Here is a 23,444-nt window from a genome sequence, read left to right as displayed (position 1 = left end):
AAGGGTGCCATGAAGCCAACTCCCAGTACAGGCAGTTAGAGGTTGACTCTACAGGAAAGTGGGATGTGGTAGGGAGAGAGTGATCCCATGGAGGGGTATTTACCCCACCTTGAGATATGAAATGTCGAGTAGCCCTACTGTATACTAGGCAGCCTTCACTCTCAGGGCTTGGTTGAGAGCTGGGGGTGTTGATTGTCTGTGTGCCTGCTGGTCTTCTGGGCCTTTGAGATGCCTCAGGCAGAGATGAAGCTGCTGGTAGTTGGCACACTGGCTCACAGGAACATGGGTAGGGCAGGGGCAGAAGCTCCATCCTGAGGTGTTTGAGCTGGTTGTTTTATGTGTATTGTACCACAGCTGAAAACAGTACACTTAAAAGTAGAGACCAGTGCCCAGTGATACAGGGTTGTAATTCTAGATGTTTAGGAGGGTGAGGCAGGGGGACTGCCATTTCTTTCTTTCTTTCTTTCTTTTTTTTTTTGGTTTTTCGAGACAGGGTTTCTCTATTTAGCTTTGGAGCCCATCCTGGCACTCTCTCTGGAGACCAGGCTGGCCTCGAACTCACAGAGATCCACCTGCCTCTGCCTCCCGAGTGCTGGGATTAAAGGCGTAAGCCACCAACGCCTGGCTGGGGGACTGCCATTTCTTAGGGCTACGAACAGGAAGGGAGTTTCAGGTTAGCTTGGGCAGAGTAGTGAAACTCTGTGTCAAAATAAAAACAGGAAAAGGGTTTTGGATACAGTTCAGCAGAAGAGTGTTTGTCTACCATGTATAAAGTCCTATAAACACACACACACACACACACACACACACACACACACACACACACACACACACACACACACACACACACACGCGCACACACACACACACGGGTGGGGTGGGGCGCTAGTCCTGCCCTTCAGAGCAGAAGGCTCAAGGGAAAGCAGTGGCTAACAGAGTGCCTTGATTTAGGTCCATTTGTACATCCATCAGACAGTGTTGTTTATTGTCTTCTAAGCTCAAGGCCTTGGATTTGATCTCAAATACTGAAAAAAATAAATAATCAAATCACAAAATAAAGGGCTGGGGACCTGAGGTTGGATCTCCCAGTACCCACTAGAAAAGCCAGGCACAATGTGTGCCTCCGTAACCCCGAACTGAGGTGGCAGAGATAGGAGGGTCTCACAGTTTGCTGGCTGCTGTGAGACCCTGCCTTAAAAAATAAGTTGAATGGCTGGGTGTGGTGGCACAGGCCTTTAATCCCAGAATTTAGGAGGCAGAGTCAGGCAGATCTCTTGTGTTTGAGGCTAGCCTGGTCTACAGAGATAGTTCAAAGACAGCCAGGGCTACACACAGAAACCTTATCTCAACAATAACAACCCCCCTCCAATAAACCCCAAACAAACAACCCTCAAGACTCCAAAACAAAAACTAAGAAGAATATTTGTATGTGTGTGCATAAATATAAAAATAGAACCTGCTGCCCGGCGTTTAATCCCAGCACTCGGGAGGCAGAGGCAGGCGGATCTCTGTGAGAGGCCAGCTTGGTCTACAGATCAAGTTTCAGGACAGGCTCAAAAACAATACAGAGAAATCCTGTCTTGAAAAACAAAAAACAAAAAACAATCAAACAAACAAAAATACAACCTGCTAAATCCATTTTTGTTGGTGTGTATGTGGTTTGTGGTTTTAGGGCTGACTCTGTGTGTGTGTGTGTGTGTGTGTGTGTGTGTGTGTGTGTGTGTGTGTGTGGTATTACAGTAATAATCATCATCAAAGAAAACAGCCTATCAACTTGATAGTTGAGTTGAGGCATGGGAGGAGTTTGAGGAAGGGTAGCTGGGAGGGGCTGGAGGGAGGAAAGAGGGAAAGGTGATGTAATTCTATTTCAATTAAAAGCATATTTAAAAAACTGACAGGATTTGAGGGAGATGCAAACAGTTTTGTTTGTTTTTTGAAATAGGGTTTCTCTGTGTAGCCCTGGATGTCCTGGAACTTGCTCTGTAGACCAGGCTGGTTTTGAACTCATAGAGAACCATCTGCCTCTGCCTCCTGAGTGACGGGATTAAAGGCAAGAATTAAACTGTTTTACAAAAATAAAAAAATAAGGTGCAAACAATGGAGACAAACTGAGGAAGACAGGTTCTGGCCTTTACCCCCACAATCACACCCCATGTCTACAAACATATGTCCCATACAGCTACTCATACACACAAAACCAAACCAAACTAGCACCACCAACAAAAAAGCTGTTTTGCAACTTGAGAGACACTAGTCTGGCCAGCTCAGTGTCCATCTACAGGCCTCTGTGTCTGACCACTGTTTTGCTCTCATTTGCTCTGGTTTTGGGGGGAACTTGTATCTTTTCCCTTAATAAGTAGCAATCATAACAGCTGTCTTAGGTTGCAGACCCTAGGTTAGCATTGGAATACAAATGGATTATTTGGGTGACAGTCCTAGGAAGCATGGATGGGGAGGGAGGAGGCAGACAGAAGGGAAGAGAAGGGAAGGAAGCCAGGGGACAGGACTGGTGAACTGGCCCTGGCTGGGGGACTCTGGGAGTCTGTAGCCCTGAAGAGTCCAGGAGGTCTGTGTCCAGCACTCTATGGAGTCCCTCTCAGTAGACACACCAGTCTTTGTCACTGACTCCCATGTTTCATCGGTGGGGCTACTTATGTTCATTCTTCCAGTGTGGACAAACTGGCTTTCCTGCAACAGAGCGGCTACATGGGCTATGCTGGGACTCAGCTGAAGCTATGGCAGGACCCTGAGCAGCTGGGCATCTACACACAAGCCTAATGACCCTAGTTCCATCTCTGGAACCCATGTAATGATGGGAGAACTGACTCCACAGAGTTGTCCTCTGACCTCTACACATGTGCTGGGGCATCCTCCAACCCCCACCCCACACAAGGTAATTAAAAAGAAAAGGGGCGATTAGCCTGGTGGGTCCCCACTGTCTGGCTTTCCCACATGTCATGCGGTCTCTTCCAATATACTCCCACAGTGATGCTATGAGGCCAGTACTGTGCTGTTTAGACCTTCCAGCCACTAGGGTCACAAGCTACATACACCTCTTTTCTTTATAAAGTACTTAGCCTCAATATTTTTTTTAAAGTTGCATAAAGCGGCCCAACATAGGGCATGTAAGTTGGTGACTGCTTAGTAGTCAATGTAGTAAATATTGATTAGTATGGCAAATGCAATGCAATTGCACAGCAATTCCCCTGATGGGAGCTCGCTGTGATGTGGAGGAAGTGGTCTATATAGTGAGTGGGTCTTTGCAGCGCAGTTTGTGGCAGTAACAAATCAGAAATCAGCTTATAGTCGCTAGAAATGGAATGGCTTCTTTCTCTTCCTCTCCTCCCTTTTTTTCTTTCCCTTCTTTTAAACCTACCCCTTTCCTGCAGTGTTAGGGATGGGATCCAGGCCTTGTGTGTGCTAGGTAAATCTACACTGAGCTACAGCTGTAGAAGTGAAGGGGGCTTTGTTTCTGACCAGTCTCTTACTTTGTGAAAGCAGACACTTTCAGGAACAAAGACTCCAGTGCAGTGGGGTGGGGGTGAGGACTCCTGGAGACTTGGAGATGATGGATGGGCAGGAGCTGGGGGAGGTGGGTTTTGTTCTTTCCTTTCTCAATATGTGGGGCTCCGCACAGTTCCAGTTTTCTGAAGAAGCCAAAGTCCTCACCCCTGCCTGGATGTGCAGCTGTCAGTGGTTTGCTCAAATCTTTTGTTGGTCACTTCTTCCTCCATTACCAAGGAACTTGAAGTGGACTGCACGGCCAGGGGGAGTTGAGGAGTGGGGGGGCGGGAGAATGGGGAGGGGGCTACCTTGAAAATGCTCCACTTTCTGTTTGAGCCAGAGTGAAAAGAGATACTTTGCTGTCAGCTATTCTTGCTGAAAACTGTGGCTTGAGTCCCCTGGCTGGGGATGCACAGAGGGTGGGCAATTGGGGCTTGAACTGCTCAGGGCACAGGGCAAGGAGTCCAGCTAAACACGATCAAAACGCATGAAGAGAGTAGCTGGGAGGAAAGTTCCCTAGCACCGGCTTTATCTGAGGGGCTCCATGGAGCCACTGTCAGCCTCTTCTCTGACACACTCCTTCCATGTGACTGACTTCTGCCTCTTCCTCCTCCTCCTTTCCCTCCTCCTCCTTGTGAGCTCATTTTGTCTTCCTGGCTTACATGCATTCACCCTGCCTAGGGCGACACCTTGACCATTCTCTGGCTTCTGGGAAGGGCATGTGGGTCATTAGGACTAGACTTTCTTCAAGGAGTCTCGTCCATGTTCCTTTGAAGATTCCTTGAAAATGAGATTGGGTTGGATCACTGGAGCGTGAACAGGGGGCTGTCACCTCCAAACTCAGAAGATGACAGTACCCCATGTGCCTGGCTTGGGAGGTTAAAATTAATCTGTTTTCAGGAACCTCTGGCAGATTTGCTTTTCATCTTGCTTTTATGACCAGGTATACATCTTACCACAGTAAAATAAACAATCCCAGTCTGTATCTTTCCCACCTCCCTGTCAATTCTGCCCTATGGAAACAGTGATCACCTCTGAGCTTTGAAAGGTGAAGGCTGGACAATTGACAGGCAGCAGCCAGAAGAGGGGAGAATCCCAGATCCTCAAATCTTAGGCTCTAGGTCTTTATCAACTGGATCCCAGGAGGAGGTAGATGGGCTGGAGATCTACCTGATGGTGGCTGCTTTGCTTTGAAGTACCCCAGGGATCATGGAAAGTAAACCGATTTTCAGAAGTTGAGGATTCAGGCTCTCAAAATGGAAAAAGAATAACAATAAAACTCCAAACAAACAAACAAAAACTCCCTTTAACCTCTCTCTTCCACACCCCACCTCTTAAAAGTAAAACCTTATGAAGTAAAGGTCGAAGACTGGTCGGTTGCTGTGGTATCTGGCTTGCTGGTGTGTTTTAGTTGGCCTGCACAGTGTTTTCTTCTTTCAGCCAACATTTAAACATTGGGGAATTTCAAATAGCAATCCTGAGCATCCGGAGTTCCCGACTGTGTGGAGTCACACAGCTACACAGTGGTTGTTGGCCATTTACCAAACCCAAATGTGTTGTCTTAGCTGGTCTCTGACTCAGTAGATTTGTGGGTTTGTTATCTCTCAGGCCGAAGACCTCACAAACCACTGTCTTCATGGTATTTTTCTGGATAAGTTTTTGGAGTACTGGGGTATCTCTGCATTATTTTTGGGTTCTTATTTTTGGATTGTTCACCCACTCAGCTCCCTTCACTGGTGTTATTAGTCCTCTTCCTCTGTGCCTATTAAGCATGTGAAGCAGGAGGATCAGAAGTTTAGGGCCAGCTTCAGCAAACCAGTGAGTCTGAGGTTAGCCCAGACTATGAGACCTGGTCTCAAAAATCCCAAAACAAGGGCTGGGAGATGTTCTTGGGTAGCATATGTCTTGAATAAATGTTGAGGGCCTACATTTGAATACCCAGAGGCCACATAAAATCTAAATATGGTAGATGGGGAGATAGGAGGCAGAGATGGAATACCCAGAAACCCATGGGCTAGGTAGCCTGGCACATGCAGCAGAGAATAGCAACAACAAAAGGCTCCATCTCAAAGTGGAAGGCAGGGACTGAGGTTGTATTCTGGCTTCCCTCTCTCTCTCTCTCTCTCTCTCTCTCTCTCTCTCTCTCTCTCTCTCTCTCTCAACACACACACACACACACACACACACACACACACACACACACACTTGATAGTGAAAAGTAAGGTGGGTGGTGGTGCGCACACCTTTAATCCAAGTAGTCGGGAGACAAAGGGAAGTAGATCTCTACAAGTTCAAGGCCAGCCTGGTCTACAAAGGGAATTCCAGGACAGCCAGGGCTACACAGAGAAACCCTGTCTTGGAAAAAAAAAAAGAAAGAAAGAAAATGAAACGTAAACCCAATGAACCCAAACCCTGCCAGACAACCTAACATTTGCGTCTCTGTTGAAATCCTAGCTTATAGAACTTCGGTATTTAATTTTGAGTTGAGCGACTTTGTGAATTTATGACTGTTAAAATTTGAAGGGTATAGAGGAAGTGGGGAAGTGGCTTGTAAACTATATTTCTTCAGTTTGTAAATGCGGTTACAAATTTGCTCCAAAGCCTCAGGCTGTGTCAGTGTAGTAGTTTTTTTCCCTCCATAGAACATGTCTATTGTTTCTGTTGTATTTATTGCATAAACTTGCACTTGATATTCCCTTGTTAGTTTTCTAGTGTCTGTAGGCTTTATATTGACGTCTTTCGTTTATGATAGAATTTGCTCTCTCTCTCTCTTTCTGTCTGTCTTCAACATAATAGCTTTTGCAATAGTCATTCTTTAATGATGTCCACTTGTATCTACACAGATTGTCCGTACTATCTTAGACTCTGGGAACCCCATATTCTTCTGAAGGCTCCAAACCACTTTCTGGATTATATTGCAACCAGCATGCAGGTCAAACAGCCATTGATCCTGAGAGTGTCGGGGTCCCGTCCTTTGCGGTTATGCTGTGGGGCTAACTATGTACATGCCTGGAGTTTCTTGTTGATGCTGTTTCCAGACCTGAGTGAAAACAAACGACATTATAGGTATGACACATAGCATGTGTAAGTTCAGAAAAAATTCACATTGCAGAGTGAATGTTGACTAGTGGAGAGACTAGATTGCTTTGGCTAGATACAGGGTGAGTTGAAAGAACAAAACAACAACAAAACTCAAGGATTTTCAGGTTATACCTGTGTCCACATTCCCTGTGGGCTTCATCCTGTCACGTCTCCGGAACTGGCAAAGTAGCCCTTTTTTTTTTTTTTTTTTTTTTTTTTTTTTTTTTTTGGTTTTTCAAGATAGGGTTTCTCTGTGGCTTTGGAGGCTGTCCTGGAACTCGCTCTGTAGACCAGGGTGGCCTCGAACTCACAGGGATCCACTTGCCTCTGCCTCCCAAGTGCTGGGATTAAAGGCATGCGCCACCAACACCCGGTCAAGTAGCCCATTCTTTCTTCATTCCTATGTTCTGCTCCTCACCCACTTTCTTTCTTCAGCAAATCTACCTGCTTGCTGACTTGCTGTGTCTCTCTGTGGCTTTTCACAGGACAAAGGATTGACAACTGCCTGTATTTCCTTCCTTGAGACCAGTGTTTTCTCTGTTTTAAAGCCCAGGGACCGTATAGGCTCTGCTTTTTGGAGGACTAGGGCTAAGGTAGTATGAAAGACTGAAGATGCGTTGGGTAGATTTGGAGGCAACAGGCTAATGAAATAATGTAATAAAGATCACTTAGTTTTGATTTTGTAATGGTGTGTTTATGTTCATGTAGGAGTGTATGCATATGTATATGAATGTGTGTGTGTGTGTGTGTGTGTGTGTGTGTGTGTGTGCATGTGTGTACGTAGAGGCCAGAGGCTGATGTTAAGTGTCTTCCTCCATCTCTCTTCACCTTATTAATTTATTTAGAGATGGAGTCTTTCTATGCAGCCCTGACTAACCAGTAACTTGTAATACAGACCAAGATAGGCTTGAAGTCACAGATACTCATTTGCTTCTCCCTGGGTGTTGGAATTAAAGGTGTGTGCCACTGAGCCTGGGTTCTTCATCTTTTTTTCTTTTTCTTTGTTTCTTTTTTCTTTTTTTCTTTTTGGTTTTTCGAGACAGGGTTTCCCTGTGGCTTTGGAGGCTGTCCTGGAGCTAGCTCTTGTAGACCAGGCTGGCCTCGAACTCACAGAGATCTGCTTGCCTCTGCCTTCCGAGTGCTGGGATTAAAGGTGTGCACCACCACCGCCCCGGCTTCTTTGTTTCTTTTTACATGTGTTATTTCTTTTTATGTGTATGACTGTTTTACTTTCATATAAATATGCACCACAAACATACCTGTGCCTAGGGAGGTCAGAAGAGGAGGGCATCAGAACCCTTAGAAACAATTGTGAGTCATCACATGGGTGCTTCAAACTGAAACCCAATCCTTAGCAAGAGCAACAAGTGTTCTTAACTGCACAGCCATGTCTCCAGATTTTTCTCTTATTTCTTGAGACAAAGTCTCTCATTGAACCTGTAACTCACTGACTGGTTAGGTTACCTGGTCAATGAGGTTTAGGGATTGTCTCTATCTCCTCTAGCATTGATTTATAGGCATCATGACTTTTTATGTGGGTAGTAGGGATCTGAATTCAGGTACTCATGCTTGTGCTTTACCAACTGTGGTAGTTGAATAGATATGATCCCCATAGATTCCTGTGTTTGGGATGCTTGGCTCAAAGGGAGTGGCACTACTAGGAGGTGTGGCCTTGTTGGAGGAAGCATATCACTGTGGAGGCGGGCTTTGGGATCTCATATGCTCAAGCTATGCCTGGTGAGGGATACAATTCACTTCCTGTTGCCTGAGGATCAAGATGTAGGACTCTCAGCTCCCTCTCCAGTACCAAGTCTGCCTGCATGCTGCCATGCTTCTCACTGTGATTGATGATGGACTGTACCCCTGAAACTGAAAACTAGCCCCGTTAAAGGTTTTCCTTTATAAAAGTTGCCTTTATAAAAGTGGCCATTCTTCACAGCAACAGAAACCCTAAGACACCAACTGAACCATTTCTCACATTGGTTAAAAAAGTGTGTGTGTGTGTGTGTGTGTGTGTGTGTGTGTGTGTGTGTGTATGTGCACATACGCCGTAGCATACCTACGGAGGACAGAGAACAATTTTCCGGAGTCAGTTCTTTCTTTCCCTGTGGGTACTAGGGATCAAACTCAGGTATTCAGGGTTAGCAGCAAGTACCTTATCTGCTGAATCATCTTACTGGCCCCTAATTATGACTTTTTTTGATGGAAAAGCAGAACCTATTAATTTTGTATATTTACAGTATGGATTTGACATGTTATCTTCTATTTACCTATGATATATATATATATGTATATATATATATTATATGTATAATACTATGTGTACTTTAATTCCATGACCCTTTTTTTTTGTTTGTTTTTTTGAGACAGGTTTCTCTGTAGCTTTGGAGGCTGTCCTGGAACTCACTCTGTAGACCAGACTGGCCTAGAATTCACAGAGATCCACCTACCTCTGCCTCCCAGGCACTGGGATTAAAGGCTTTTGCCACCACCACCCAGCTAAATGGCCATTTGAAAACCAGGTGGTTTCTCATTTAAAGCTCAGATTTCTGGCTCATTGGGTAAATGGCACTTGCTGCCAAGCCTGACAATTTGAGTTTAATCCCTGGGACCCATATGGTGGAAGGAGGGAATTAATTTCCTCAAGTAATCCCCTGATCTCCACACTTGAACTATCACATGCACACAAATAAAAAAAATATAATGACAAAAATAATAGATTAGACTTCTTTTGGAACACTGGGAAATCTGGAAACCTGGAGGTGGACAGTAGCTGCCCTTTTTTAATGGGTGGGCACGTGCCAGCTGGTGACCATTCTAGCACCCCACAGTGATGTGTTCACTTGTACACATGGCCCTCTGTCCTCATTTATGGACTATGGCTGGCCCCTTGTGGGCATTTATGCTTGACATCTGCACAGTAAAGGAAAATTTTGCTAGGGATAATGGTGGGAGTCACTTCTCAGAAAGTGCATCGAACTAAAGTAATGGATTATGGATTGCTAAACCCAGCTGAAGGTTCTGTGATCGACATGGGAAGTGGACCAAATACCATTCAGAACATGTCAAGCTTGCTGAGAAGAGTCTCCATTACAAAGCGACTGGGTGACACCCACAGCTAAACACTGAGCTGAACTCCTGGAATCCAGTTGTAGACAGGGAGGAGCAAAGGGGTCAAGACCAGGCTGGAGAAACCCACAGAAACAGCTGACCTGAACAAGGGGGAGCTCAGGGACCCCAGACTAATAGCTGGGAAACCAGGATAGGACTGACCCAGACCCCCTGAATGTGGGTGTCAGTTAGGTGGCCTGGGCAATCTATGGGCAGAACACCATTCAAGATGGAAAGCAGGGCCACAGTGAGGCTAAGTGACTTGCCCCTCACTGTTCAGCAAGACCGCAGAAGAGCAGGGGTCCCACCTCAACAGTCTAGGTCTTTCTTCCCTCAGCTCCCAACTTATTATTGGGAACTTCTTTTTTTCAGACATCAGTTTCTTATTTTTTTTTTATTTAAAAACTATTATTAACATTTTTATACAATATATTTTGATAATATTTGTTTCCTTCTTCTAACTCATTCTAGGTCCTTCCTACCTCCTTACCCACTCAGATATCTCTGTGTGTGTGTGTGTGTGTGTGTGTGTGTGTGTGTGTGTGTGTGTGTGTGCCATGTGTGTAGGAATACACCAGGAGGCTAGAAAAAGGTGTCAGATTCCCTGGATGTGGAGGTAGAGTTACAGACTGTTATGAGCCACCCTACATGAGTCCTGGGAATAAAATTAGGTCTTCTGGGAGAACAGAAAGCACTCTTAACTTCTGAGCTATCATTCTAGCTCACTGGGGACTTTAAACTGCTAAGATTAGGGCAAATAGTGTTTTACAAACAATTGAACAGAGTCCAATAGTCCAATCAATTTAATAGGTACAACCTGATTTTACAAATGAAATAGAATGGAATGGATAATATCAGCACACATTGCAAGCCAAGCCTTATTAGTGGTGTTTGATGTAAGTCTGCTGCTGTTTGGGTTTCCAGTCTCTTGCTGTTGCTTGGTTGGTGATGGATTTGAATCTCTTTGGACTTGGATTTTGGATGCTGTGAAGCCTTATCAGTTGTTTCTGCCTGAGCTTCAGGGAGATTAAATTGCAGTGACGGGCTGTTGGGAAGTCTTGTTTTTGCACATCTGACAATTCAAGGCAGGAATGTGTGCACAGACAATAGGACTTTCAATGTGCTTATGACATGAGATTAAAAAAAAATATATCACTGTTGCCTTTGGTTACCTTCCAGCATTTGAAGTAAATCCTTATTGCTGAAGATTGACACATACTTTGGACAAAGAACTTGCATCTGACCTGGAAGCCTCTATCTTAAGGACTAGCTCTCAGTGCTAGAAGGTGCCATGCAAACTGCCAACTCCTCAACTGTGACTCTCAGACAACAATGACCAGCATGACAAGATATTCCCAGAGGTGCAATATCTTGTATCTTGGTGTTAGCCAACAGCTGTCTAGCTGGACTTGCTCAATAGAAGGGAACTCATTCCTGATGCTGCAAATTTAGCCAAATAACCACAACTGGGGAGGCCATGGAACCTAGAGGAGAAACTACTACTGCCAGTTTTCTAAGCCAATGTAATTTCTCACTGCATTCTAAATCCTTATCCTCACAGATAAAGGTGATTGTCACCGCTTGTCTTAGTCAATGTTCTATTGCTGTGAATAGATACCATGAACATAGCAGCTCTTATTTAACTGGAAATAACAGGAAAACATTTAACTGGGGCCGGCTTGCAGTTTCAGAGGTTTAGTCCATTGTCAACATGTCCGGGAGAATGGCAGCATGCAGGCAGACACGGTGCGGGAGAAGGAACTGAGAGTTCTGCATCTGGATCTGTAGGCAGCAGGTTGAATGAGACCCTGGGCTTGGCTTGAGATTCTGAAACCCTAAAGCCCACTCCCAAGGACACACTTCCTCTAACAAAGTCATACCTACTCCAATAAGGCCATACCTTTTAATCCTTCTCAAGTAGCACAACCCCGTAATGATCAAGCATTCAAATATACAAGCCTATGGGGCCATTCCTATTCAAACCACCACACCCCCTTTGCTTCTCCTTGCAGCATACAGAGACCATTACAGAAATCCACAACTGTTCAAAATACAGAGAACAAGTGACTGGGGCATGCCCAACCCCAACTGATATATTTACAACACAACCCCTACACCTAATGCTCAGGGAACATCATGGAATAGAAGGCAGAAGCATTGTAAGAGTCACAGGACCAGGATGTCTGCTGTGGGAGTGCGTCCTCTATGAATGACAGGGAAGTGATACCCATGAAATCACAACACTATTCCTACCTAAAGATCTGAACAGTGACAACACCGGTTGATGCACCAGTGTGGGTGAGGGAAATCGTATAAGGCCCTACCCTTAGCCAAGAGCTCCAGGCAATTAATGACTGCCGAGAGAGGCAAAACCTGATTTACTCAGGGGAGAGCCTCCAATTTTCCAATATTAAGTGGTCATCCCTAAAAACATATATAGGAGCAACACTAGGCAGACTCAGCAGGTATGTGTGTGTGTGTGTGTGTGTGTCTATCTAACAATGCTAATTAAAGAAAAAGAAGCCATGAATTTGAGAGGGAGTGGGAAGACACAGGAGGAGATGGAAGGAGAAGGGGAGAGGGAATAATATAAATTCAGCATTCATGAGAAATTTTTAAAAAAATATTGACTCCATAAAGACTGGGTAGCCCTACTGAGAGAGACTAGAACCCAAGGGTCATCAGCAATCAGAAGCACAAGGCTAACATGTCAATTTTAACTTTTATTTTAAATTAATTGATTGTGTGTGTGTGTGTGTGTGTGTGTGTGTGTGCGTGTGTGTGTGTGTCCTGGAATGCTTGTGTTTTTTTTTTTTGTTTTTTTTTTTTTTGATTTTTCAAGACAGGGTTTCTCTGTGGCTTTGGAGGCTGTCCTGGCACTCGCTCTTGTAGACCCGGCTGGCCTCAAATTCACAGAGATCCACCTGCCTCTGCCTCCCGAGTGCTGGGATCAAAGGCGTTCGCCACTGCCACCCGGCCCAGATGACAACTTTGTAATAGTCTGTCCCCTCCTTCTACCTTTATGTGGTTTCTAGGGAATGAATTGAGCGTGTGTCAGTGGCTGGTAAGTGCTTTACTTACCAAGCTGTGGATGAGCCTGCTCTAGGTAGAACTGTACACCTGGGACCAGGCAGACATAGATTCAAGGGGTGAATGTGATTCTCAGGACTGAGACTGGGATAACACTCAGTCCCAAGAAGGTTGACTCATTGACTACAGGTGTCATTATGGAGCAGAGTGGTAGAGAACAAGTCAAGACATGGTGACCCAGACCCTGGAGGAGCACGTGTGCTCCTATAACATGGCCCAGCAGGCTCACAGGCAGTCATCACTGAACATGTGGGTAAATGGTTACAAGTGTGGATGATTAAAAAGTCAATTTACATTGTGTCATTGAGAGAAATCTATAAAACAGAAGCCAATCAATCAAGAGAGGTCATTAATAAACAATAAATATGCACAAAACATAGAGTGCTCTGTCCAATCCATTGCCTACTTGATTAATTTTCTTGAGATGTCCAGTTCCAGAATCATAAGTCTTATATATATATGGTTCCACCAGTTATTAAAAACACATTAGCATATATTAATTGTATATAATATTGGGTTTTATTTGACATTTTCATGCATGTGCATATTTATTTCAACCATATTCACCCTCTATTACCTGCCCTTTCTTTTTTCCTTTTGGTCTGTCTGTCTGTCTGTCTGTGGACTGCAATCCTACTGAGGAGATGGAAGCAGGAGAATCAGATGTTTATGGCCAGCTCAGCTACATAAATTTAAGGCCAGCCTGGGTGACACAAGATCCCTTCTTTAAAAACAAAACTGTGAAGAAGAATAAAGTATAATGATTACCATACTATGAAAATCAGATGGTAAAAGACTCTTCCTACCATCTGGGTATGGTGGTGCATGGCCTTTTAATTCCAGCACTTGGGAGGTGAGGCAGGAGGATCTTGGTGAGTTTGAGGATAGTCTGGTTTAAATAGAAAGCTGTCTCCAAAACAAAACACCAAACAAACAAGAAAACAAATTCCCTGCAAAACCTCAAGACACAACAAAAAATAAACACCAAAAACAACAAATAAATAACAACAACAATGAAACTCCTCCTCTTCCCATCTGGCCATTGCTTAGAGCTCAGAGCGGAGGGAGGGATTATATCCAAAGAGTATGTCCGTCTCACATGAGTCTGCCCCATCAGCGCTATGAATTATGAGGAGCCAAGCCTTTCTGACAGGGCTGCTAGTTAGCAGTACACTGGGACTATTGACTTCAGAGGCATAAGGTAATTAAACTGAAGATCTAGTTAGCTGAGCTCTTAATAACCAGTGCACATTTCTAATGCTCTGTGTCTGGGCTTCAGATGAGCCTTAGTAGGGCAACAGAGGGAACTTCTGAGATTCTTTAGGGGCTAGTGAGGCGTTTGGAGCAGTAACTTTTTTCGTGGGGAAGCTGCATCCACAGAGGACTCCCTAAGATGGAGGGAGCCTCAGTATCTCATACTGAAGAAAGCTGGCAGAGGGGGTGGGGTAATGATTTAGGCTGTATGGTAGTGGTAGAGCTAGCTGCCCTGTTATTTTGAATTAACTCTCTTTCTTTGAGTCTGGGTCTCATGTAGCTGAGGCTGGCCTCAAGTAGCCAAGGCTAGCTTCAAACCCAGATCCTTTTGCTTCCACCTCCCAAGAGCTGGAACTATAGACATGGATCAACACACTTGTGAGGGATCCCTTGACATCCAGATCAGAGATGGACAAGTCTTGTCAGTTTGCAGAAGGGATTTTGGCCACTACAAGCTTTGTCAGAAGAAAAACCCTACCTCAGAGTTCTGTTTTTGCTGCTCTTTGTACCTTCCTGTCGTTATTCAGCCTCCAAAATCTGTACCATAATCTGGTCATTCTCTTTAGATGAGGACAATTGATAGACAAGGCATGATCTCCGCTCAGCTTCTGTAGTCATCCTCAGTTACTGTGCAGACACACAATGACCTTCAAAATTCTTGGCAATCGAGCCTTTCCTCCAGCTTGTAATCTATATTCACACCAAGAGGGTTTGTTCTTGCCCGAGGCACTTCTAGCTGTAAAACTCTTATCAGGCTGGGCCTTTTCATTTATAGTTGAGGAAAATGATTCTTGGGGAGTTGAAGAGACTTTCCCTTTGAAAACATGGAGGGGAGACAACCTTTGGTTAGCCTGCGATATGCACGGCACAATATGCACATGGCCGCTTTCTCTGCTACAAGGAATTTGATGAGAGGTGGAATGGCGGATGTGTGTTTGTCTGTCCCACACCATCTCCTTGTAGAATGGCGCCAAAGGAAACTTCTTTTCTCCAATGTGAGCTGGGTCCTTAAAGCTGTTACTCAAAATGTGCCACCCTGTTCTGGTGGAGGGGTGGGCACATGATGTGATTAGGTTGGTCAGTCAGATGCTGAGTTTTGATGGGAAAATATGGGATTTCTGTTTGTCCCAACAGCGGGACACTAATGAGCTGTCAATCACTCCTTACTCCCTAGGTACCTACAGAGGGTCTGGCATCAATCTTTCTCAGTGTGACAGTTCAGCTGTACATCCCGTCCTCCAAACCATTCTGCATATCTCCAAAAGCATTCTCATTTTGCTTATTTGAGGTAGGACTACTTGCTTGTGCTAAATATCCTAAGTGGTAGATATGCTTGTTTTCCTAAGTGACAGACTTTTGAAATGACACCATTGTCCTTGGGTGGGGCTTCATCTTGGTGTTCAAATACTAAACGGCCCAGTGTACAGGCAACCTGGTTCCTGGTATGTGTCAGGCATCCATGTACACAGGATGGTATTGAGTTCTGTCAGCATTCAGTGGCTCTAAAGACAATGGCCACCCAGCAATCTAATCTGTTTTTAGCTAACATGGAGTACCTGATGCATGAAAAATGCTTAGTTTTCTTAACATCTGCCTTCAGCCTTCTCAGATGGATAGACTGTTCTCTGCTGCACAATTTCTTTTGCTGAATTCACGTTTTTGGCTGTTGTTTGCTCTCTTCCAACCTTTTCTGGTCAGTTTGGTTAGGTAACTCAATCATTCATGGCTGGAAGCCTACATTTGCTTGTTCAGAAGGCTTGGAATGAGGAAGGGAAAAAAATGAGCTCAGGAATAGTTTGTGACACATACTAGGTCTTGGAGCAGCATGATTCTGACATTGTTTCCAAAAATACAAATGTGGCTGAGTGGTCCAGAGGCAGCAGAATCGAAACTGACCTGTGGGAAGTATGAATAGCTCAGAATATAGTCTGTGTCTAGTGGCATAAGGAAAAGCATATTTGTCTGTGGGATGGATTCATCAGTTACCTGTCCCTGTCAGTGGTCCTAAAGTCATCAGGATAATGTATACAGGAATATCTGCTCACAACAACTGTGGATTCAAGTTGACTGCCCTGTCATCTTGGCCTAATATGTGAGGGATGGACTGAAGTTACAGAGGGCAGGATGCCCTGATAGTCCTGGGGATGCTGTAATAGGGGATGAGATGAGAGCGTGAGTGCAGTATCTGGGGAGATGGTGTGGTTGGTAAAGTGCCTGATGAGCAAGCAGGACCTGAGTTCAGATCTCCAGTACCAACAGAAAATCTTGGAGAATGCACTTAAGTCATCCCAGTGATAAGGGGGTGGGGCTGGAGAGACAGCCGGATCCATGGAATTCATTGTCCAGACAGCCTTGTTGAATCAATTTCCAGGTTTAGTGAGTTCATCAAGAAACTCTGTCTTAAAAAAATGAGATGGAGTGTGTGGTTGCTTGAATGAAAATGCCACCCCCCCCCAATAGTCTCACAGGGAGTGACACTATTAGGTGTGGCCTTGCTGGAGTAGGTGTGGCCTCATTAGAGGAAGTGCATCACTAGAGGGTGGGGTTTGAGGTTTCAGAAGCTCAAGCCAAACCCAATGGCTTTCATTCTCTTCCTGCTGCTTGCAGCTCCTGATGTAAAACTCTCAGCTGCTTCTCTAGCACCATGTCTGCCTTTTGTGCCACTATACTGCCTGCTATGATGATAATGGACTAAATCTCTGAACTGTAGGTCAGCCCCAGTTAAATGTTTTCATTTATAAGAATTGCTGTGGTCTCCAGGCGGTGGTGGCACATGCCTTTGATCCCAGCACTCTGGAGGCAGAAGCAGGAGGATCTCTGTGAGTTCGAGACCAGCCTGGTCTACAAGAGCTAGTTCCTGGACAGCCTCCAAAGCCACAGAGAAACCCTGTCTCAAAAAACAAAACAAAACAAAACAAAAAAAAAAAAAAAAAAAAAGAATTGCTGTGGTCATGGTGTCTCTTCATAGAACTAGAAACCCTATCTAAGACAGAGGATGACTGACAAAGACATGTAATGTCAACTTCTGGCCTCCACACATGTGCATGTGTGCCCACATGAGCACATATATGCCACGGACCGCCTCTCGTGGAGACCACCGACCGAGGGGAACAAGGGAGAAGGCTCAAGGAGAAATCAGGAATCGGCGAGGAAATGACAGACAGACACACTCAATGTAGTTGAATATGCTGCTGCAATTTTACTTCATCTCAAGCAATGCTTATATACTGTTACAATCAGGGAACTTGGCAAGGGGGATCAGGGAACTTGGCAAGGGGGCTACATCACCAGATCATACAACAGAAAGAAAAAGAACAGCAAAATTGTTTATAGATGATCTATTCTCAGCTTCAGATTGTGGTCATTGCCCAAAGACATGATCTAAGAGTTCTCCAAAATCTGTCTCATACCACCAACCACGTCTCTTACCCATTTCCTGATTTTCTGGCCCTAGATATCTTTAGACCTCAGAGTCTAAGTCTTCTGTAAAATAAGCCTCATAAAGTTCTTCTACATCATGAAGTCTATCAAACCCTTTCTATAAAGTCACTCAGTATTTTAATGTTGGCTTCATGCTTTCTAATACTTCTTTTCTCTCTTCTTTATCCCATCTACACCAGGGCTTTCTAGATCTAGCTATTCTTTTTAAGAAAGGCAAGTCTTTCTAAAGCTGTCTTTTTCCCTCATGATTCACCCATCTTATTCCCTAAACTGGCCACTTCAGCAAAGGCTTTGATAAACGGTGGGACAGAGTTTAGCATGTCCTCAGATGTTCCTTTAACATCAATGTAGTTTGCTGGCAAGACACAAGAAATACACAGAACAAAAGACAAGGAAGAAGAGGCTGCAGTGGCACCAATGACAGCTGCTTCGAGTTGACTCATCGGGCATCATGATCACCAGGGAACCGCCTGGGGCTCATCTCCGGGGAGCACAGACCCCAACCCAGCGGCCTTAACCCGCCTTAGTGGCATCTTCTGCTACACAGGCGTGACCGCCGTGGGCGTAGCAGTTCCCCGTTTTTTATTTTTAAATTGCAACTCAAAGACTTCTTGCTGTATTTCGGCCACAGAGCTGAAAAGACATTTCAAGAGACATGGAAATAAGAATACAACCAAAAGGACCAGCAGCAAAACTACGCCAATGAAAGCAAAATACTGCATCCAATCCAATGGATTGAGAGCTTTTATTCCTTGTTGTATTTCTGTGGCCAAATCCTGTAGTCCTCCAAGCTGCAAATGTGCCTGACTCATAGCAGAAATATCTCTCTGTAGGGTTCCTAAATCATGTGTAATATCTCTATCTAGCCAGACTCCTTGTAAATGAGCTTTCACCTTATCCCATGACTGAGACTGATTATAAGGTAGAGGTGTCACGCAGATTGATCTAAATCCACTATGACAACGTGTGGAGAGGGTGGTCTTTAAATTTGAGATATCCTGTCCAAGGGCAAGGACAACCTCTTCTAATACATTTATTTTTGCTTCTAGCTTAGTATCAATAGCTGCTTGCTCTATCAAAGCAGAAGTTATATTTTGATTTAATGCATTCACATAATGAGCTGTATGAATTTCCTATACTAAAGACGTGGTAGCCACAGCAAAAGTAGTGAGTATCGAAATTAATGCTGTGATACCCAAGATAAATACAGTCACAAACCTCCGTGGTCGAACCAAGTCCTTCAAAGTATCTAGCACCTGTAGTGCTGAGTTATCATACCAAGGATCATCTTTTAGATCCACTGGCAGCATAACAAATGGAGGCCTGCGTACAATAAGCATGGTACCCAAATTCTTAGATTCTGCTGAAGTAATACAATTTGTCAATTTACAAGAATGACAAGTAAGTTGATATGAATTTCTAATCAAAGAAATATTAACAAAAGCAGATTGAGCTAACAACAGAGCATTAGGATAAGAAACACAAGCACGCAACCCAATGGCATCCGGCAGAGTATGATTAGGTCTTTTTTCTAAAAACATGTTAGCGGCAGCAACAAGTCTAAACAAATCTGTATGTTTTTTGGTTGTATTTCCTTTAACTGTAAACTATGTAGGCTCCACAAGCCCAGGAGAGAACCATCGCCTAAGAGGCTCACCTTCTCCTACATACTCATAATCATGAAACTTTTCCTTATGGGATTTTAAGTAACTCTCATAAACATTATTCTGTCCATTAGAATTAGAATAATCCCATATTTGCAGCTCAGAATTCTTAGGTTGATACCATGTGGCTGCATTAGGAAACCCACAGGTTAACCAAGCAGGAAATTTAGTCAAAGAGGAGTCCCAGAATTGATCCTTATCATGATATTTTAGGATACAAGGATCTATTGGTATCTCAGAAACTTTAATAAAATTCTCTTTATACAAGGGATCTCCAAGAGTCTTGAATTGTGTTTCCCAGACCCAGCGCTTACCAGCACTCTCCTTGTCAGGACCATCAGTTAAGAAAGTACGATACCCTGTGCTCAGGCAGCCTTCCGGCACTTTCCCTTGCAGTGTGATACAAATTGGCAGCGAGTCTGCTCTGCCCTCAAAGGTTATTAAGGAGGACGAGCTGGCTCTCGCGTCAGAGTCCCGAGCACCACCCATCCTGACAGTATCATTGGTTAGAACTCTAATGGGCTCCTGATCCAGCCAACCCACAGGCTGTAAGATCGGAGGATTGGGGATGTAAGCCCAATAGGCCACACCCTCTACGCTGGGGGGAGTAGAAATTAAAGCCAAAATGGCAAGAAAGTTCATGCTAGCTGTTAGGAGTTTTCCTTGCTGTTTCAGCAAGGTTTTTGCTTCTTTCATCAGGTGCTTGATCTTCGTCCAAGTGATTCTTCTTGTCTGCGAAGACGGTAGTTTTATTTTCTTTTTCTGAGTCACCAGCTGCTTCTGCTGCTTTTGCCACTTCCTCTTTCTGCGCTGCTTGTCCCTCTGCGGGCCGGACGAGCCTATCTGGGATCCAGATGGGGGAGTCGGCATCCTGTGGAAATACACAAGCATACCCTCGTCCCGAGGTTATTAGGATGTCCGGTCCTTTCCAAAGACCAGAAAGAAGATCTTTCCACATAACTTTTGGAAGGGCGGAATTAAATTCATGTGCCCAATGTACCATAGCAGGTGTGACATTCTTCTCATTTGTGTTTAAATGATTTAAAACAAATAAGGTGTGAGACAAAATATGATGAGGAGTAAAATATTCATTGGCCTTTTGTAAGCGTTCAATTTGCGTTTTCAAGACCTGATGAGTTCTCTCTATAATAGCTTGCCCTTGTGGATTATAAGGGATTCCTGTAGTGTGGACTATATGCCACTGAGCACAAAATGATTCAAAAGCCTTGGAGGTATATGCCGGACCATTGTCTGTCTTAATTTGAGACGGCATACCCATCACTTGAAAACAATGAGTTAGATGTTGTATCACATCCTTTACAGCTTCTCCTGTCCGAGCAGTGGCTGTTACTAGATGAGAAAAGGTATCTACAGTTACATGAACATAACACAGTCGCCCAAATGAGGGGACATGCGTCACATCCATTTGCCATAACACATTTGGTTTTAAGCCTCTAGGGTTGACCCCCATTTTTAAAGTGCAGTGAGCAGGTGGGCATTGGGCACACTGCTTTACTATCTGTCTTGCTTGCTCCCTGGTTATTTGAAACATTCTTTTTAGGGCTAATGCATTTTGATGATGAACAGCATGACTTTCTTGGGCTTCTTGCACATTAAATGCTCCTTCTTGAGTATAAAAATCTGCCATGGCATTACCATGTGCCAAAGGCCCAGGCAGATTACTATGCCCTCTTATGTGCCCTACATAGAACTTCTGAGTTCTTTGCCAAATGCATTGCTGCAATTCTTGTAAAAGAGGTAAAATAGGGGATTTTCCTGATAAAAGAGCAGTCTCCAAAGCTGGAAACAAAGTTACTACATACTTTGAATCTGAATATAGATTAAAAGGTTGAGGAAAATTTTTAAAGGCCAAAATCACTGCTCTAATTTCTGCTTGCTGAGCAGAAGTCTTACTTCCTGAATCTACATAAATTCTGCCCTCATGTGTGAAAACCGCAGCCCTTCCTGAGGAAGAACCGTCTGTGAAAACACACAAAGCCTGATCAAGGGGGCTTTGAGAAGTCCAAATGGGGAAAATAAATTCCACATGCCTTGTAAATTCTATTATTGGATGTCTGGGGTAATGATACAATATTTGACCTGTAAAGCCTTGCAATGCTAGGACCCAATCCTCATTATTTTGCAATAAATTATCAATTTGTGCTTTATTATAGGGGGTAATAAGTATTTTGAACTCTTGCCCAAATAATTCTCTAGATCTTTGTCTCCCTTTTGCTATCAATAAGGAACACATATAAGGATAATCTGCTAACATTTTTGATTGTGTATGAGGAAGATGTAACCATTCCAACACCCCTTGTTGCCAAAGGCAAGCAGTAGGAGTATAATATGTAGCAAAGATCAACAATGACCAATATTTAGTATAATCTAATTGCTTTACCCTAGCTTTACTCAAAGCTTCTTTAACTATAGATATAGCTTGCATAGCCTCAGGCGTTAATACTCTTGATGACTTTGGATTAGGATCTCCATGTAGCAAGGCAAACAAAGGACTCAATGCCCCTGTAGTTATTTTTAAATATGGCCTTATCCAATTAATATCTCCTAACAATTTTTGAAAATCATTTAATGTTTTTAATTTATCCTTCCTTATTGCTAATTTCTGTGAATTAATATAATCATTATTTATGTGATGCCCTAAATAACTTATAGGTTTATTCTTTTGTATCTTCTCTGGGGCTATTACCAACCCAAAGGCAGTCAGCTGCTTTATAATTTCTTTTAATAACATATCTAAAATTTCTTTATCAGGATTAGCCAATAATATATCATCCATATAATGTATTATATAGGAGGAACTGAATTTTTCTCTTACATTTTTTAAAGCCTGATCAACAAATTTCTGACATAATGTAGGACTATTTTTCATACCCTGTGGGAGAGTCACCCACTGATAACGTCTAAAAGGCTGTTTAAAATTTACTGAGGGTACACTGAAGGCAAAATGTTCACTATCCTCAGGATGTAAGTGGATAGTAAAGAAGCAGTCTTGCAAATCTATTACTATTATTTCCCATCCTTGGGGGACTGCCACTGGGGATGGCAACCCTGGTTGAAGAGCTCCCATGTCTTTCATTACTGCATTTACTGCCCTTAAGTCTTGCAATAACCTCCATTTTCCAGATTTTTTCTTAATCACAAATACTGGGGTATTCCATGGACTATTAGACTCTACTATATGTCCCTTTTCCAATTGTTCTTGTACTAGTTGTTCCAGAGCCTGTATCTTTTCTTCTGTTAGGGGCCACTGACTCACCCATATAGGCTCCTGAGTAAGCCACTCAATTTTGTCAGCATATAGCCCTTCAGCAGTGGCCCCTATGATCTGAGTGGCTCAGCTGATCTGAGGTCACCAATTTTACATTCATAGAGTATAAGATGTCTCTTCCCCACAATGTAAATGGGAGAGAGGGAAGTACATAAGGTTGTATGAGTCCCTCTTTTCCATCACAATTCCATTTCAAATGTGCAGAACTTTGCATCACTCCTGAGGCTGATCCCAATCCCATCAAGGAGGATCCTGTTTTATGTACTGGCCAACTTGTAGGCCAGTCAGAGGCAGAAATGCATGTCCTGTCTGCCCCTGTGTCGAGTAAGCCCTTAAATCCTTTTCCATTTAATTTTATAATTTTAAAAGGACGGTTTCCTAGGTCCTGGACCCAGAGAACTCCATCAGTGGATCCAAATTGGCCCTGACCTCTCTTTGTTTTTATGACTTGATTAGGTAATTTTATATAGGGCAACAGTAATAACTGCGCTATTCTTTGTCCTTTATGTATTTGCATAGTCTCTGATAAAGGCCTAACCATTATTTTTATGTCACTCTCAGTATCTGCATCTAATACACCAGGAAGTACTTCAAAATTCCTCTGATAATTAGAACTCCTTCCTATAATTAATCCCACTGTTTGTGGCAACAGTGTCCCTTTAACCTTTGTTGGAACCAAGGATATTCCATCCCATTTTGACAGAATCATATCCTTTGCACTAGCCAGGTCTAGACCTGCACTTCCTGGCGTTGCTCTAGGCAATTCATGAATAGTAAATTCTGGAGCTTCAGGATTTAACCTTAGCCCTGGTGAGGTTTTCTCCTCTCCCTTGGGTGCGGGGTTAGGAGAACACCCCTGACCTAGTTTTTTGACTCCTCAGGTTCCTCTTTATCATCTCTATTTAGAGAAGAACCATTCTTATGAAACTTTGATTTGCACTCATTCTTCCAGTGCTTCCCCTTTTTACACCGGGGACACAGACCGGGAGTTCCCCGAGGCACTGAGCCTC

The 23,444-nt window shown here is 43.7% G+C and overlaps 1 protein-coding gene across 1 annotated transcript; it reads right to left on the bottom strand.

Moving 5' to 3' along the window:
• Window positions 1–17,361: 17,361 nt before the first annotated feature.
• LOC118238492 (endogenous retrovirus group K member 19 Env polyprotein-like) lies at window positions 17,362–20,015 on the bottom strand. Its single transcript, XM_035441647.1, has 2 exons — window positions 19,460–20,015; window positions 17,362–18,114 (listed from the first exon to the last, which is right to left on the bottom strand). Exons 1-2 carry the CDS (start codon window positions 20,013–20,015, stop codon window positions 18,005–18,007), a joined length of 666 nt encoding a protein of 221 aa, XP_035297538.1. The 3' UTR covers window positions 17,362–18,004.
• Window positions 20,016–23,444: the final 3,429 nt, after the last annotated feature.

The sequence above is a fragment of the Cricetulus griseus genome, chromosome 3 (genome assembly GCF_003668045.3).
Source record: "Cricetulus griseus strain 17A/GY chromosome 3, alternate assembly CriGri-PICRH-1.0, whole genome shotgun sequence".
Lineage (NCBI taxonomy): Eukaryota > Metazoa > Chordata > Mammalia > Rodentia > Cricetidae > Cricetulus > Cricetulus griseus.
Note: the sequence above shows the minus strand (reverse complement) of the source record. Positions and strands in the feature narration are given on the sequence as shown.

Coding starts and splice junctions, on each gene's coding strand:
- LOC118238492 (XM_035441647.1), bottom strand. CDS start 20,015: ATGCCGACTCCCCCATCTGGATCCCAGATAGGCTCGTCCGGCCCGCAG. Junction 18,115..19,459: donor TCCTGACAAGGAGAGTGCTG/GTAAGCGCTGGG, acceptor ATGTCTTTTCAG/CTCTGTGGCCGAAATACAGC.